Source organism: Ambystoma mexicanum, chromosome 4q (assembly GCF_040938575.1).
Source record: "Ambystoma mexicanum isolate Mex_15411 chromosome 4q, UKY_AmexF1_1, whole genome shotgun sequence".
NCBI classification, from domain to species: domain Eukaryota; kingdom Metazoa; phylum Chordata; class Amphibia; order Caudata; family Ambystomatidae; genus Ambystoma; species Ambystoma mexicanum.
In genome coordinates this window covers 40,433,886-40,451,302 of record NC_090928.1, presented here as the reverse complement: position 1 = coordinate 40,451,302, position 17,417 = coordinate 40,433,886, and the positions used below count along the sequence as shown (strand labels likewise).

Below are 17,417 nucleotides of genomic sequence, written 5' to 3'. Positions count from 1 at the left end.
ACCTGTAAATTCTAATTCGTTCGCTGCTTTTGTGCCATCACCATGGGAGACCTATTAGGTTTGTCACATTAAACTCGATGGACAAACTTTCAAACACTCTCAAAACTGCCCTGAAGTGACATAAAATATGACTTGTAATCAGTCACTGCAGGATTTTGCCCCCTGCGCTTGTGGAAACCGGAGGGATCCCTGTTTTTTTAAAGAGCTCCTACGATTTCACATCCATTTTTCTCATATAAATCGAGGCATACCACTCTTGTTGAACCAAAGTAACCATGGGTGGATACAATTGAATGCTTTTATTTTCCTTTTTGTTTAAAAGTCAAAAAGGTACTTTAAAAATAATGCTTTGGGACCGCGGTACGCCTGTAAAACAGATCACTGGCTAAGGCTTGTATCGCGAACCACCCTGGTTTCTGGTATGTCTCTGTACACATTCACAGCTATAAAATACGTGATCCATTCACACATTTATCTCTTCCAATAGTCGTGACCAATATGAAAATATGACCTTCGATAGAAAATGCTTGATTTTTTTAGTTTGATAATAAAAACGATAATGATATGATATGATATTTATAACGCGCTAAATACCCAGAGGTTTCTAAGCGCGGACCCGGGGATAGAACCTGAGTCGCGCCAAAAGATCCTGGCGGCGAAGCGTTCGCGTGCCGAACTAGGCAAATGTCTGCTGCGCCAAAGCGGCCGCACCGAATCGGCCCCCGCCGAACCGGCCACACCAATACGTCCTGTTCCGCTTCTCCTGGGAACCAGTTATCAACTGATGGGAGCTGCCACCATCTTGTGGTACGACAAGAAATTGCTTCCTAAACTGTCGTGTGACTTTCTCCAACGATGGCTGGCCCTCGTTGTTTGCTCTGATTTCTCTTCTTCGTCCTTGCATAGTCTAGTAATGTGTATGTCTTCTCTCTCTCTCGTTTCTTGGACTTTCTGCCTCCCGTCTTTGTGCTTTATGGAAGCTGGGCGAGGGTGGGCGAAGTCCCCTTTCTACTTTTACATTTGGCCCGAGTTAGGACGAGGAAGGTGATCAGACAAATATTTGTGGCACAACTGTGGTGCAACGGCCATCGGGCAGATCGGGTTCTGGAGCGCAAGGAAACCTACATTTTGGGGAGGGTGGGCTAACCCTTCAAATGTTCGGAGAGGCACTAACTTCAGAGATGGTTGGTCTGTGTCAAACTTATTTCTGTTTCAAGTTATTTCAAGTTAACTGCTTGTACCATTGAAGCTGGACTAGAACAATCTTATTAGAATGTGTCACGAAGTTAGATGCCCCCACAGAAGTAAGCCTGGCCCACCCCCACAGTCTCTGAAGCAAGCCTCTGTAGTAAATTGCCTCATTAAGTGAAGACAGGAGCCGTAATTTACTTGCACCAGTGGTTTATTTAAGATGGAGTGCAGTGATAAACTGAAGCTGCAATATCAATGGCCAACGGGCCTAACAGTGCTGAGGCTCAGGATTCCTCAGGCTGCATAAACGCGATGCTTTTCGGTCCCGTGCTCGGAGGAGCCGGGGAGACGCTTCTCCTCGCGTCTTGAGCTTGTCCCGTAAATGCGCGCGTAGCGCGCGGGGCGGAGCCGTGTTTACGCGCGAGGTCTCGCGAGAGCCCCGCTCTCGCGATCGCACTACACACCTCCCTTTTTTCAAAGCAGAACGAGTTCATTGTAATACATAGTCATTGTATCTCACCGGTCTTCTGTGTTCCCTTCTGGGTCTCTCACCGATTCCAGGGCAAGGTCCCAGCTGCTCAGGTTCTGGGTTTAGATAGAGTTCTTCAGGTTCTGTCTCGGTTTCTTCTCTTTCTCCGTCGTTTCCTTCGGGTTCTCGTTCGTCGTTTCCCCCATTGTCCTTTTCGGTTTCCACACGTGGTGTCTCTGGGGTTCTCGCCTTTTCTTGCCTCAGCTGGTATAATGCTACTCTTTCAAAGTTCCATGCGCGCCCATCTTCTGTACGGACATGATTGGTTCCTTTGTGAGTTACTTTTATGGGCTGACTATACCGGGATCCTGTGGTTTGATCTTTTCTTGGTAGTTTTATTTTCACCCAGTCCCCTTTTCCTATGTCGGGCGCTTGCTTCGTCCGCCTTCTTTCGTCGTTCCACGATTTCATGCGTGACTTGTTTTTCTCAATGCGCCATACTACATCAGCCATGTTCACTGCTTCATCTTCCCTTACTTTCGACAGCCATGGTGGGATGAGCGTAGATGCAGCACTCCTCCCTCTCAACATTTTGAACGGGGATACTTGTGTAATTCCGTTTGGCGTGAGCCTGTGGGCCGCTATGGCTTCTTTGGTGGTTTTGAGCGGGTCCATGCCGGAAGCCGTGGCCAGTTGGATGGCGCCCTTTATGAATCTATTTGCCCTCTCGACGAGTCCATTGGCTTGGGGGTGATATAGTGCCGCTTTCTTTTGTTTGATGTGGTTCCTTTTTAGAAATTCTTCCATGTCTTTGGAAACTAGTTGTACACCATTGTCTGTGACGACCTCTTTGGGGAGGCCCTCCCTTTGAAAAATTTCTGTGAGTACTTCTATGACTGTCTCAGTAGTTATGTTTGGTACGAACTCTGCTTCCACCCACTTGGATAGATAGTCGACAAGTACTATGCCGTATCTGTGTTCAGTCGTCATCGCCTCCAGGGGCCCTATGAAGTCGATGCCCACTTTGGACCATACTGCTTCTGGTATCTCTGTGGGTATGAGGGGTGCCTGGCGAACCTTAAGTCTTTTGTCGCTATTCAGGCATTTGTGGCAGCGTTCTATCATAGCACGAATTTCTTGATCCATAGACGGCCACCAGTAGGCTTCTCTCACCTTGCGACGTGTCATTGTGTTCCCCAAATGTCCCGCATGGGCCCTACAGAGGATGGTGCGTCTCATTCCTGTAGGGGGGATGATTTGGTCTGTCTTTAAGATTATCCCTTCTGTTTCCGACAACTCATCTTGCACTTTCCAATATGGTCTCATGCCTTCGGGCAGCGTTTTTTCATCGGGCCACCCTTCCCTGATCCATCCGCGAATCTTTGCCATGGTGGAGTCTTTCCCATCTTCTTCTTCTCAATGCCTTTCGCTGAGTTCCAGGTACTCTGGTGCCGTTAGGTCTGTGATGAATGCAACTATGCATTCCCCATGTAGAAACGTGGTAGCCTCCTCTTTGCCCTCCGGCAGCCTCGACATGCAGTCGGCTTGGGAGTTTTTCCAGCCTGAGATGTGCTGGATTTCAAATGTGTACTCCTGTAGTTTAGCTGCGATGCGGGCTAGTCTGGGCGTGGATGCCTTGGTGCCTCCTGGACTGAGCATGTGGATGAGCGGCTTGTGATCTGTCACCAGCTTAAACTTTGTGCCCCACACGTATGTTCGGCAATGTTCTACTGCCCATGCGCATGCGAGCATTTCTTTTTCAATGGTGGAATAGTTCTGTTCCGCCTCTGACAGTGCCTTTGAGGCAAAGGCCACTACATGTTCGGTGTCACCTCTCTTCTGCGTTAGCACTGCCCCTAGTCCGTACGCACTGGCGTCTGTTGTGATTACTGTTTCCCACTCTGGGTTAAAAGGTTGAAGACATGGGGCTCTCACTATGTGCTGTTTTATGGTTTCCGTCGCCCTCTTCTGGGGCTCTCGCCACGTGAATTCTGACCCTTTCTTGAGCAGATCTCGGAGAGGTGTGGTGATTTCTGAAAACCTGGGTATGAATTTCGCATAGTATTCGGCCAATCCTAAAAATGACCTCACCTCTTCTTTAGTGGTGGGTTCCGGAGCTTGGGTGATGGCCTGCAGGAGGTTCTGTTTGGGACTGATCCCCTTTTCCGATATCTTGTACCCTAAGTATTCGACTTCTTTCACCCCGAATGAACATTTTTCGTGGCGTAGGCGCACTCCAGCTTCTTGTAACTTGTTGAGAACTACTTTGAGCGTGGCATTGTGCGTCTGTTCATCTCTAGCATATACCAGGATGTCATCCTGGAAATATACAACGTTTTTAACTTTCCGTAGCAGGACGTCCATCATGCGTTGGAAGGCAGATGCAGCTGACGACAGCCCGAAAGGCATTTTGGTGAATTGGTATGTACCAAAAGGAGTGATGAATGCCGTAAGGGGTTTTGATTCTTCGTGCAGCTGTATTTGGTGGTATGCATTTCTCATGTCCAGTTTAGAGAATATTTTGGCTTCTTTCATTAGTAATATGAGTTCATTAATGCTCGGGAGCGGGTAGTTGTCCGTGATGACTTCTAGGTTTAAACTGCGCAGGTCTATGCACACCCTTAATTCTTGTGATTGGGGTTTCTTAATGAGGACGACTGGGCTCAGCCATTCGGACGCTTCAATTTCTTCTATTACCCCTTCCGTTTTCATTTTGTCCAGCTGTTTTTTTAGGGTGTCTCTTGCTGTGGCTGGTACTGGTCTCACCCGGTGTTTGACTGGGACTGCATTTCTTTTGAGCACAATTTTGTGAAGAAAATTTTTGATGTGCCCCGGCTCCTCCGAGAACAGTGTTGGATAATCGCTCTTGACAATTGACCCGTTCCTTGCACTGACAGACAGGACCTGATCTTCTGTACTGGGGTCTAGTTTGATTTTTAACTTGTCTTGGTCGTCCCAGCCCAAGACCGCTGGACCTTCGTGACTGAAATAGACTCGGGTGGTGGTTTCTCTCCCTTCGAATTCGACTTTTCCATTGATGTAACCCAACAGTTCAACTGACGCCCCTCCAAACACAGTGGGCTTGTGTCGCGTGGTGAGAACCTGCACTTTCTCCTTTCCCACCATTTCTTTGTATGTGCGCAGGGGTAAAATGGTGAGATCTGATCCAGAGTCTGCCATGACCCTTGTCTCTTTTCCATCGATTTTGATTAGGCAATGGGGCTTCTCTCTCCTGGCCCGTGTGCTGTTCACCATAATGACTGTGGGTCTTCCTTCATCTTCTGAGGAGGATTCTCTTACCGCCGTTCGATCTGTGGTGAGGCTGGTGACTTTCTTGTTTCTCCATCGACACACTATGGAGAAGTGCCCGATGCGTTTGCAGATGGAGCACTCCTTGTCTCTGGCTGGGCACTCTCGGTCAAATGCCAAGTGCTTCATGCTGGTGCACCTGTGGCACTTGAGTGGTTCTTTCTTGTTTCCTCTCACCTCTCTCGTGTTCGCTGTCGACCTATCTTTTCTTATGTGGAAGCCCACCGCTTTAATTTCCGCGGGACCCTGGGCCCCTGCATATTCCTTTCTTCTTCCCGCCGTTTCTTCTACCGCTCTGGCGATCTCGACGGCTTTCTCTAACTGTAGCTCCTTTTCGAGGATACATTTATCTTGGACCTTACGACTGTTAGTGTGTACAACCAACATATCGCATATACGGTTTTCTGCGTTGGTGCCGAAGTTACATAAGGCTGCTAATTCCCTCAATTTGGTGACATAGTCATCGACGGGTTCAGACTGTTCCTGTTTCCGAGTGTAAAACCGTATTCTGTGGAGCACTGTGTTCTCCTTGCTGGCGAATCTCTTAATGATTCTCCTGACCGCCTCTTTGAACACATCATCATTGTCATCTTTCACTGGAATCGGGGTAAGGCCCTCGAATATTCTTTGCCCCTCCACTCCTAGGGCATTGAGTAACATGGCCCTGCGTCTTGCCGCCGAAAACCCTGCTCCGTCCATAGCCTCCACGTATGTCATAAACAGGGGCTGCCATTGTGGCCATGGAATAGCAGGCCTACCTGGCGTTTGCAGAAAGGGTGGCGGTGGCGTGGCTCCTTGCATGCTTCTGTGCGGGTTCTGGTGGTGATCCTCGTCGCCAATTTATGTAGTAAATTGCCTCATTAATTGAAGACAGGAGCCGTAATTTACTTGCACCAGTGGTTTATTTAAGATGGAGTGCAGTGATAAACTGAAGCTGCAATATCAATGGCCAACGGGCCTAACAGTGCTGAGGCTCAGGATTCCTCAGGCTGCATAAACGCGATGCTTTTCGGTCCCGTGCTCGGAGGAGCCGGGGAGACGCTTCTCCTCGCGTCTTGAGCTTGTCCAGTAAATGCGCGCGTAGCGCGCGGGGCGGAGCCGTGTTTACGCGCGAGGTCTCGCGAGAGCGGGGCTCTCGCGATCGCACTACAGTCTCTCTCCCAACATTTGAAGGGTTAGCGCCCGCTTCCCTGACATTGTAGCCCCGTTGCACTACTGACTGACTGTCAATCTCACCATTTACCCACCGTCTAGTTTAGAAAGTATTCTACCACTGCACGGCAATGCAACAGGACATGCATCTGGATGGTCATTAAGTAGCGGAATCTCAAGTAGTCAACGTGGTGTAGCCTGAATTTCACTTCGAGATGGCTCTACACTGTATGCACGTGCGCCCACGGTTTGATCACACTTTCAATAAGAGGTACATGTATCTAATTGGGGTGTTTACGTTTGCACACCCCGGGACCAGGCTGAAGTTTGAGCTTTCATTGTAAATAGCAGATTTTACTATTGCCCAACGAAAGTGTGCTTATGTTATTGACTCTGTATGGATGAAAGGGGACTGACCGATTTGACATATAGATCATAGGGTGGTACATATGTGTAATTGGACTCGAGGGCTTAATTGGCCCCTTTTCCTCCAGATCTCCCAGGTGCTCGCTCTTTAGTCTCTCCCTCCCTATTTTGTACAGATAATTGTTGCTTGGTTAACAGGTTTGGTCTAATCAAATCCTATGCACCCCTATATAAATGAATGTGTTCTCTTCTGTCACAGAACAGTAATCTGCATGGAAACCACCCGCTGAGTACCACTATTCTAAAGCTAGTTCTGCAAACAAAGCACTGCCTCATTTTCTCATCCCACTACTTACTTTACACCCTTGTTTCACAAAAATATGTTGATGCAGACCGTTCAGATTATGTCCGAGCGCTTTTGTAGTTTTATGACTAAAAGTACAGGTAAAAAATAGTCAACCTAAAATCCATGACTGTTTGGTTTTTTCACACCTGGCATGGAACAAATTGAGATCTGCCCAAACGTTGTGCTAATTAAAAACCCGATACACCCCAGAAGAGCCTGTGTGATAGTCACATGGGTCTAGTCATTTATTTTTACATAAACCTGTCGCTTGGTTGCATGCATAAGCTGCATAACGTTATTTTCACATCAAATAGATGTGCCCTTTCATCAGCTGTCAAGAACAGCCCTGATCACTGTCGACATATAACTAGTGCTGCAGGTTGGTTTTTGGTGCAACACGAGTGAGCCTTGTCCCTCATGCCACACTGTGTCTATGCCACTGAGCAGACAATCCATGCCTTGAACTGAAGCATTATTACCCATTCCAACACGCAAATGAAGTAAAATTGCACCTTTGACACATGTGTTACCTCTCCAAAGATTCAAAATGGACTCTTATGTACAAGTGCAGAGGGGGTGGTGATGTTGAGGATGGAATCTTTTGCTCTGTATTGTGAAAAAGGCCTGCCACTTTCAGTTATGTTGTCTTTTCTGATTTAAAAGAAAACATCAAACATATCCTTGTCAATTGAACATACATTTCTGCCGTAGTTTTGAATCTTTGTCAGTAATGCAGTCTTCCTTCTACATTTAATGAGGACAGATTCATCTTCAATGTTGTTTCATGATACTGTCATTATTGTCCATTAATGGAATTAAAAAACCCTTAGTTTTATTTCAAATATATATGTACGTCTCAATATTTTCAATTTGCAAATGATAATGTACTTTAATGAGACGCATGCTTCAATAGTCTGTTTTTCCACAGGGTGTACAAGCCAGGTGACGGTCAGGAATCTGTGTTTCAGGATGTGGCCCCTCTGCTTACTTCTTTGTTGGATGGGTGAGTTATCAGGTCGAAGAAAGTACATTTGATCACGCGATTTCAAGTAGAATTTTTATTTATAACATTTAACTTCTGGTACACCTAAACCAAATATGAAACCCCGTGTTAAAACAAAGCATGTTACATGTACAAGAACAGGGGATAGGGGAAATATGTTCTGATCATTTGGTGGTGTCATTGAATTAATGATAGAAGATGCTCATGTAAAAACTGAGTTGACTTGAGGCTATGAAATACTTCTATACCTCTGTAGTGGGAAGGGTCAGGGGTTGGAGAATCCAGTTCCCATCTTTCTAGAGGGGCTAGTCCAGGTTTACTGTGGGCTCCAAGATTATTCTTACAGGGACATCATTCCACTGTAATTGTAATTGTTTATTTGTAATGCGCTTGTACACAAGTGAAGTGCTTGAAAGCAAATGTCACAGAACCTTTGTTCCAAATTTATATTAAGCTTAACAATGGATTCCTTCCTGCTTCTATGTGCTTTAACAATTGTATAAATATAACCCCAATTCAAAGGCAGCCATTCTCTATTTCTCGCGTTGAGAGCCAATTTCTTAATCTTTTTCGATAATGATTCCATATCACCCCTGCCCATCACCTTTCCCTTGGCCAAGCCAAGGTTCATATTCAGAGGGCTTCCCAGGGATTCGACCTTTGTAATATTTGTAAGCCAGTAAAATAGCTCAGCAGTTGAATGCTCGCTGCTGCAATCTGTGTTTAATCTGCATGTTGCAGGTTTGAATCCTGGTAAGCCAAATCAGCCTTCCATCCTCTGTTGGGTTATAATTGTATGTTAATATATGTTCTATGTATAGCGCTTTGCTGGGCGCATCGAGGATGATGTTCCTAGTATCCGTCACTGTTCCTCAGCTTATTTTGTCCTTAATGCCTGACATTCATTTATAGATCACCCTATTTCCGGGCATGCTCCATTCTGTCACGTTCGAATAAAAGGGGTTCAGCACCTTCATTTGAAGTAGGGGATAGTTGGGAGAAAGACCTATGTGGAAGTGGAAGGTATATAACAGAAAGGGAGAGCCTGCTTGGCGTACCTATACAAACAGTGACCAGTACAGGAATTAACACAATTATACTACAGTGGATGTCCCTAGAACCATGTACCTAGCATTGTCCTATTATTCTGCGCCGTGGCACAATTAAAAATGTAGACAAGTACACCTAACAACGATAGTGAGTGTTCTACAGTGAACCTATATTTATAAAAACTGCAAACCCAACACCAATACTGAGAGGGCACATACTTGTCCTACTTTCTTGGAGAAACTCACCTTATATGTATCGTTTAAAATGACCCAGGAAAGTCCCAGATTACCCAGAGAATATGGAGTCAGTCAAAACCAGACTAAATAACGGAAGTAGACAGAGTGCAAGGCAAAACCCAGCTTTATTGATATCCGAAAAAAAAGCGGGCACAGCACACAAGCATCAAACTCTTGGAGCTTTCCATTAAGTCAATACAAACAATGGATCAAATACTCCAAACTCATAATTGCTGACATCGCAACATACAGGGTAATTCATGGAATTGATGTGTGCTGAAAACGGGGGCGCAAGCGTGAAAATCACAGTGCACGCGTGCAAAGCCGCGCAAGCAGCCGTTTGTCAATTCATGGAAGGCGCTCCGCATGGCTTACCTGAGATCTGTGCTGAATCCGTGTGTGGCGCACACGTCATTGCGACATCCCAAAGGCTGTGCGCGAGACAGCCAGTGAAGGCGCACACAGGGCAGCGCACAAACCTAAAAAGGGGGCGGAACACGTGGAATGGGGAACAACACATGAAAATGTGGGTGTTAAGGGGGAAGTACTGCTGCTAAATCCTCGCAACGTCCACACGCGCGCTAACAACACATATTCATGGAATCGAACAGGGGAAACCCGCACGCCACAAAAGACGCGCTAGTCCGGAAACACGTACGCCAGGCGGAAACTGCTGTAAGCGCCCCCGCGCAGCATAAAAGTGCACTCAAACAACAAACAAGCTCATAACCCTACGATGAATATACCGTTCCTCGCAGCAGTGGTCGTGGCACACCGCAGATGGAGGAGAATAGCCAGGCCCTGCATTCTTTTACCCAGGACAAGCCTTTTTGGGATGAATGATGACCAGGTCTATGGCAGGTACAGGTTTCCACCCCATATAATCCTAGATCTGGTTGCTGAGTGGGAGGATGACCACATATCACCCACCCTGTGCTCCCAAGCACTGAGCCCCTTGGAAAAGGTGCTCAATGTACTGAATTTCTTGGCCACCGGGTCATTTCAGCGGACAAGTACCATAGTTGGGGGCGTCTCACAGGCCACGCAGTCACGCTGCCTACACCTGGTGTTGGCGATCATGACTGCACGCCCCTCAGTCCGCAGGCACATATAGATGCCCAGAACACCTGCAGAAAGGCAGCCCGTGGTCCAGGACTTTTACAGGGTGGAACACTTCCCCAAAGTGCTAGGTGCCATTGATTGCACCCATGTGGCTCTACGTCCTTCTAGGGCCACTGAGCACATCTATCGCAACCGCAAGGACTGGCATTCCATCAAAGTGCAGGTTGTATGTGATGCCAAGGGAATAATCACCTCTGTATATGACAACTATCCGGGGTCCAGTCATAATAGTTTCATATTCAGAATGTCACCCCTAAACCGGGACCTGGAAGCTGGGAGGCATGGTGACACATGGCTCATTGGTGAGTACAAATGCCTCGGCACATGCATGCATGTCACACACAGAGAAATGGCAAAACCCAACTAATGACAACCATTATCACCTCCCCAGGGGACAGTGCCTACCCTCTGAGCACCTACATGATGACGCCAATACGGAACCCCACCACACCACCTGAGGTAAGATGCAACACAGCCCATATTGCAACCCAGGGCATAGTGGAGCGCACATTCGGAGTGCTGAAGTAACTTTTCTGCTCCCTGACCGCTCTGGCGGCCAGCTGCTATGTGCGCCCCCAGTTGTGTGCAGGATTATAGTGGCAGCATGCGACCTGCACAATGTTGCAACCCGACGGCACATGCCGGTGGACATGGTGGTGCCCCCACATCCCCAACCACATGCACGCCCGCTGCGCATGGGAGGGGAAAGTGCACGTGGCGAGTCAGCCCGTACCCAGCTTGTGGCAAAAATGTTCACCTAAAATCCCAACCCTGCAGAGTGCACACCGGCATGGTACATACCGGCTGACAATTGATGATGACAAAGGGACAGTCAACTGTCACAACCATACCACCCTGAGATTGCTTCCCTGGGAGTGCTACATTGTGTGCATCCCTAGCTACTTAAACATACCCAATGCTCTGTCAGTAAAGGCACACATTCATGGTGCATGAAGGACTACCCCCTTGCAAAACAGCACATCCAAATACTGGTATGTCACCCAACCCCTCCCAAACCCAATCTTACCCACCCAAGACAACATGGCATGGCATGCAATGTGAAAGCAACCAAATGAATGCACAGCACATTACACAACTGTCACAAAGTGCACCGTCACAGATGGAAACAGGCCACAGACAATTCCCTCTCACCTATGAAAAAGAAACAGCACACATGAACATATACTTACCAGTATGACAAAACATGAATACAGGACCCAACAGTGGCAACGCTTGATAGTAACCAATCACAAAAGTGCAAGTGTGACAACCTGAGAAAGGCAGCACATCGACCCCTTCCATCTCCAGTGTGTTGCTGGTAGGTAAATGTGGCTGGGTACTGCATACAACATGAACTGCATCTGCAATGGAGACAGGCAAGGTAAAACATGAAGAAGCTACATGCAAATATGCATAATGAACAATATGGAATACAATATACAAATCAACCATGCAGTGGAGAAATCATCAGTAATCCCCACTAGGGGTGTGTACACAGTTTGGACTACAGACTGGCCACACAACTGATGGAAGCCCAATGCCTCTGTGTAAGTTACTGTCACACGGTGCCACCCTTGTAAGCCCATGGAAAGGGGAAGCAGAAGTGGCATATGTGTCTGGACCCCAAGCTTCAAACACAAACACAGGACAAGCCTGCATGGGCCCAGCTGGAACACACAGTGGATGCCTACGGGTGCCACACAAAGCAACACACTGTAACATGAATGCACAATAGACAAAAAAGAGGAAAAACAAAAATTAAAAAATGGCCATGGGTTGACCATGGGGGGGGGGGACCACCCAGGAGGGAGGAGGTGCAGGGTGCATGCCAACACCCACATGCGTGGATGTTGAGAAAACAAAATACCCTCCATGGGCTCACGGCCTGCATGGCTACCCGATAGTAGGAGAACTGCATTCGCTGTCGTCACCCTCTGGTGCTATATGAGAAGGTGTGCATGGTATGGGAGGCAGACCACACAAAGCCCTGGCATGCTCCTCCATGGCAGCAAGCATGCAGGTTTTAAAGGTTTGGTTCTGCAGGATGATGGTCCGGAGGTCCCCATGCAGCACCTCACGGGTAGTACCGACTTCTGCCTGCAAGGCCTCACATGATAAACGGATCTCCTCATGGGCTGGCTGGACCTCAGCTGAGATTGTGAGTGTTAGCTGCTCCAGCTGCTGTTCTGACCGTGTACTCTGGGACACCTCAAGTGAACCCAAAGTAGCTCTGAGGGAGCTGTTTTCTTCCCTCAGGGCATCCCTGTGGGCCCGTGCCTCTGCAGATATGGCTGTGCGCAGAGCCTCCAGTTCAGCCAGTCGGTCCCTGTTGGCGGCCAACATGTCCTGCCTGTGTGAGCGGCACATGGACCGCGTTGCCTGCTGCTGGAGCTCCACCTGCCTTTCGGGGGGGAGAATGGAAGTGGCCACCCTATCCACAGCCGCCTGAGCCATCATCTCACATGATGCCCCTGTTGTGCTGCAATTGCATAAGTGGAGTTCTCCCACACAGTATTTCCCGGTGGCACACGGCCACCGCATTGCCAGACACAACACCTGTTGGCCGCACGATGATGTGCACCTTGCTGTGCGTGCACTGCCTGTGGCTGCAGGAATACATTCCTCCTTTGATCTGCTACCCCAGCAACAGGAGCAAATATTGGGGAGTGTGACCCTGCATCCGTAACCTCCACAGGCGGACATTCAAACACTGAATGGGCGATTGAGGGGTCTACTCCCAGTGCAGGTGCATTGGACAGAACAGCATCCCTACCAGAAACACTCACCTGTGACGGGACATTTGTCTCAATGTCTGATTCAGCACCTGTGCCATAGAGATCATCGGAGGTGTACCCAGAGACACCGGTGGACAGGATGGTCTGTAGGACCAATGGATTTTCGTTCACCACCACCCCACGTCCTCCAGTGGTGCTTGGTTGTGGCTCTGAGTACTCCTGCCCCTGCGCCATCTCCTCCTCCACAGCATCTAGTGCCTCATCACCTCCACAAAATGAAAAGAAAAGTAATGAAGACACGCATGAACAGCATAGCCGACACACACAGGCATCACAATGTACACATCCAATACATTAATCAGACATGTCACACATGACACAAACTCAGCCATGCATGCAGTGGCAATGAAGTGGAAGGGGACCCTGAAAGCAGACACTGATGACTCCAAAATGGAAAAGCAACACATTTGCTGCATAGTGCATAGCACCTGCATCACACATTAGCCTGTGAGTGGCATGGACCATCCACAAACATGACACATGCGAGCACACAGATGGCACGTAGCATAGCCATGCCAGAACTGACAAGGACACCCAGATGGGAGTTAATCTCTACTGTCCCCCATCCATGTCAAACACATTTAATCAAACAGAACATGCAAAAGAGTGGGACAAAACACACATGTGTCACACACTGCAACAACGCATGTGTGTTCAAATACAGTGATGGGAGGCACATGGATACATCAATGGTAGGTCACTTGGGCATGACACAAGTCCATTGTCATGTTGAAAATTCAAACAGGGCTCAGAAGTGATCGGGTGCAGTGCATGTGTAGGTGCACAGCAGTCAATCAGCCTGATTGATGAAATCATTTGCCGTAAAAAGTGCACATTTGTGGGCCTTTGTGGGGGAAAATCCCTGTCTGAAGTATGGCGATTTTGGAGCAGAACGGCACACAAATCTGCATTTATCATTGAAATGATTCCATCAATCAGGCAGAATAAAGAGAAAAACTGTATTAACAATGTTGTGGCATGATGGCAGTTTAAGGGCAGGTGCAGTCATCATGTGCAAAGTGTTTGCAGCGGTCAGTAGGGATACCGTGAACCCCAAACCCAAGGGCGGGGGATGGCTTGGAGGCACTACATGGGTCACATATAGCAGTTATGACTACACAGCCTGACCTGGCACTCAATCACAACACATCACCCAAGCAAGCAACATACACATGGTCTGGACGCACACGCATGGGCACTCACTGGACATTTTCTCAAGATCTGGTAGGTTTCTCATGCCTTGGATCTTATCCTCTGCGATGAACCCTCCAGCGATTGCCTCATGTTCTGTGAGTTCATCCTCCTCTGGTGGTGACCCACTGCCAGTCACCAGAGTAGAAGCGTAATTGGAAGCCAGCTTGTTTTTTGCTCGGCGTTTGAGGTCATTCCAATGCTTTGAGCAATCATCAGCTGTGCGCTTCACCAATCCAAGAGAACTAATGTGAATCGCGATGCACTGCCAGTGGGCCCTACGCTGAGCAGTCATAGTCTTGCACCCTGCCATCACCAGCATGTCGCTGCCATATTCCGACACGTAGCCCACAAGTGCGTCTAGTTCCACATCATTGAAACTCCACTTCCTTGAAGTGCTGGAGGGGCGAGCCGTGTCTGGGGTCTGAGTCTGTTCTGCAAGAGCATGCTTCTTCCTCTTGAGAGGTGGTGCGGAGGTGGTGCAGACCCTGAGTGGCTTACGGCACTCGGTCTGTAGGTGCTGAAGCACAGGTGGACTGGAAGCAGGCAATGGCATGATGACCAAAGGTGTCACTGCAGGCATTGGCTGCTGGGTGCTGTTGCCAGGAGCAAGTGGCACAGCTGCCTTGGTGTGAGGGTCCGGGACCAGCACAGTCCCGGCTGGGTGACTCAAAGCTGGGGTGGAGTGAGCTGCAGCTGCCCCTGCAGCCTCCTCACCCTGGCCACTCGGGCAGCAGATGACATTGCTGCCCCAGATCCACGTGGCCTGGTGACAGCAACTTTCACCACCACACGTGGCTTGGACTTCGTGACACGTAAGTCGGCCTGTGAGTCATCCCGTGCCCCGTTCGGTGACCAATCCTGGCCGGGCTAGCAATGCCTGAGCTGGGATGGTGTCAGCTACATCTCCCTGACCCACTGGGGGCGCATAAGTATCCCTGAATGGTCCTGGACACACTGCCCTCTTAGGTCACCATGCCCACGTTGGCCACCACTGCCACCTTGGCCACCCTGGCCACCCTGCTCATCCTGGCCACGTCCCCTACCGCGGACACCTCTTGGAGGTCAGCCACCTTTGCCTCCCTTAGCACTTGGTCGCCTCCCACCCATGACACTGATGCACTTGTGCAAATGGGAAATGCAGAAAACAATTGTTCTGGGCAATTGGGGTTAATGGGCAGGGTACTAGATGGCATAGGAACACCTGTGCTCTTGCAAGGCTGTCTGCGAACCCTGGGGAAAAATTATGGGTCACGCAACACTCAGGCACCCCAAAAACAAAAACAAACGTGCAAGTGACCCCTCGGTAGTCCGCGTGCGTGGAATGAAGGACCCGCAGTGCGCTGTGGCACCCAGAAACACAAAAATGCGTACATGTGGTACACGCAGGCTACAATGACCTCTGAATGGGTTCGCGACACACGGGGGCAACCACAGTGGAAAAATACATGCGCGACTGACCTTCTGCCTGGAAAATGAAAGGAAAAAAGGCACGCATGTGCGCGTTGGCAACACCCTCACCAAAAGAATAATTGAGGTCTGCCTCAGTGAACAAGGAGTATGCACTGCAACTGTTGTGAAGTAATCACGTGTCAACCGACAAGAAGTACAAGAATCACATGCTTGCTCTCTACAAAAAGCACATACAAGAAAATGGCTTCCTACGCGGACCTTTAACCCCTGCACACAGCAACGCCTACGCGTGTCATGTTACCTACTCACTTATGCGCTAAGGGCCTTTCCTCTATTTTCACGCAAACATGCTGATTTTCACGTGCGGATTCACTCTGCATCAAGCTGGCCATGCGACAACACACGGATGACCACGCTCCTGCCCAGAAGGCCATTTTCCTGCCCCAGAGAGCCCCAAGCAGCCTCCTACGAGCCATCTGCTGCTGCCTGCTGGCCACATGCCCTGCTATTTGGTGTCTGCACATCACCCATCTGCAGGGGTCCAGTTGCTGCAACCACCCCTGCTGGAACAGAAGACTCCCGACTGCTGTTCCATTGCTCCACAGCCCAGCACCAGGACCCAGTTGCCCACCCACACCTGCCTCAGGGTTGCCATGTCAGCCCAAACTCCATCTGGGATCAGTGGCGACCCCCCGGCAGAGACGCAGAGGGCTGCCAGCTTCACTGCAGGAGAAGTTGGCATCCTGGTGGAGCAAGTCCTGGCGCATTATGATGCCCTCTTCGGATAAGCATGCGCCGACAAGGGAGAGGATCTGGTTGGACATAGTGGGTGCCATCAACGCGGAGGGGGTGGCAACCCGCGTCCTGAAACACGTCCATAATCGCTGGGAGGACTTTTGGTCCAGGACCCTCAGAAAGGCCCAGCGCCTTTTGGACGCAGCGGATGCAGTGGGGCGCCGGGTCCTGCGTACCACCAACCAGATGAGGGTCCTGGAATGCATTCACCCAGCGGTTCACCTCCAGGTCCTCGAGAGGCTGACCCGTCTGGAGTCGAGCAGTAAGTGTGCATGCGTACTCCTTGGATGCAGTGCATGTTGAGGTGTGCCAGGAGTGTGCAGCTTGGACATATATCTGACATGGCCCATGTATGGAAGTGTATGTGCAGGGATATGACCGTGCTGCATGTGAGTCCAGTTGTGTGTCATGCACATCAGTGGTGTATGTGTTCCAAAGCATGATGCACAACTGCATGTGAAGATGCACCCATGTTTGCATACCTGTGTATGTACTCAGCCATGTTTGGGGTGTGACACATGGATGCTCGTCACATCTTCATGTACGTGCACAGTGTACATGTGTGTGTGTCTGGGGGTGTGTGACTGTGAGACGCCATTGATGCATGTGACACAGACATGTAGGTACCCGATTGGCAGATGTGACATCGTTGTCGAAGATTGCACTGTGATAGGTGGTGGAGATGTACAGATGCATGTCTGTCTGGTGGCGTGTGTGCATGTGTTCGGCACTCCCCATGTTGCTTGTGACGTCATGCCAACCTTTGGATGTTCATGCAGTTGTGTGTTTATGGATGCTGATGCCTGCTGCACGATTCCTGTTAATTTGTGCATGTGTGTGGGTTCAAATAATATGAGTGTTGGGGAGTGTGATGCCATCTGTGAAGTTTGACACTGCCACTCATGTGCAACTGTCATGTGTGTATCAGACCATTGTACAGTGCCCTGATGCCTGTGTTCTATCTCTCCCTGTCTGCAGT

General features: G+C 49.2%; 1 protein-coding gene across 3 annotated transcripts in view; it reads left to right on the top strand.

The window, feature by feature from the left end:
- The window catches only part of KIF25 (kinesin family member 25), a 1,016,252-nt gene that overhangs the window by 563,948 nt on the left and 434,887 nt on the right, over positions 1-17,417 (top strand). For all 3 annotated transcript variants that reach the window (XM_069607411.1, XM_069607412.1, XM_069607410.1), the window contains one exon: positions 7,762-7,836. In XM_069607411.1, coding sequence (XP_069463512.1) covers positions 7,762-7,836 — 75 coding nt within the window. The remainder of the gene's footprint in view (positions 1-7,761; positions 7,837-17,417) is intronic.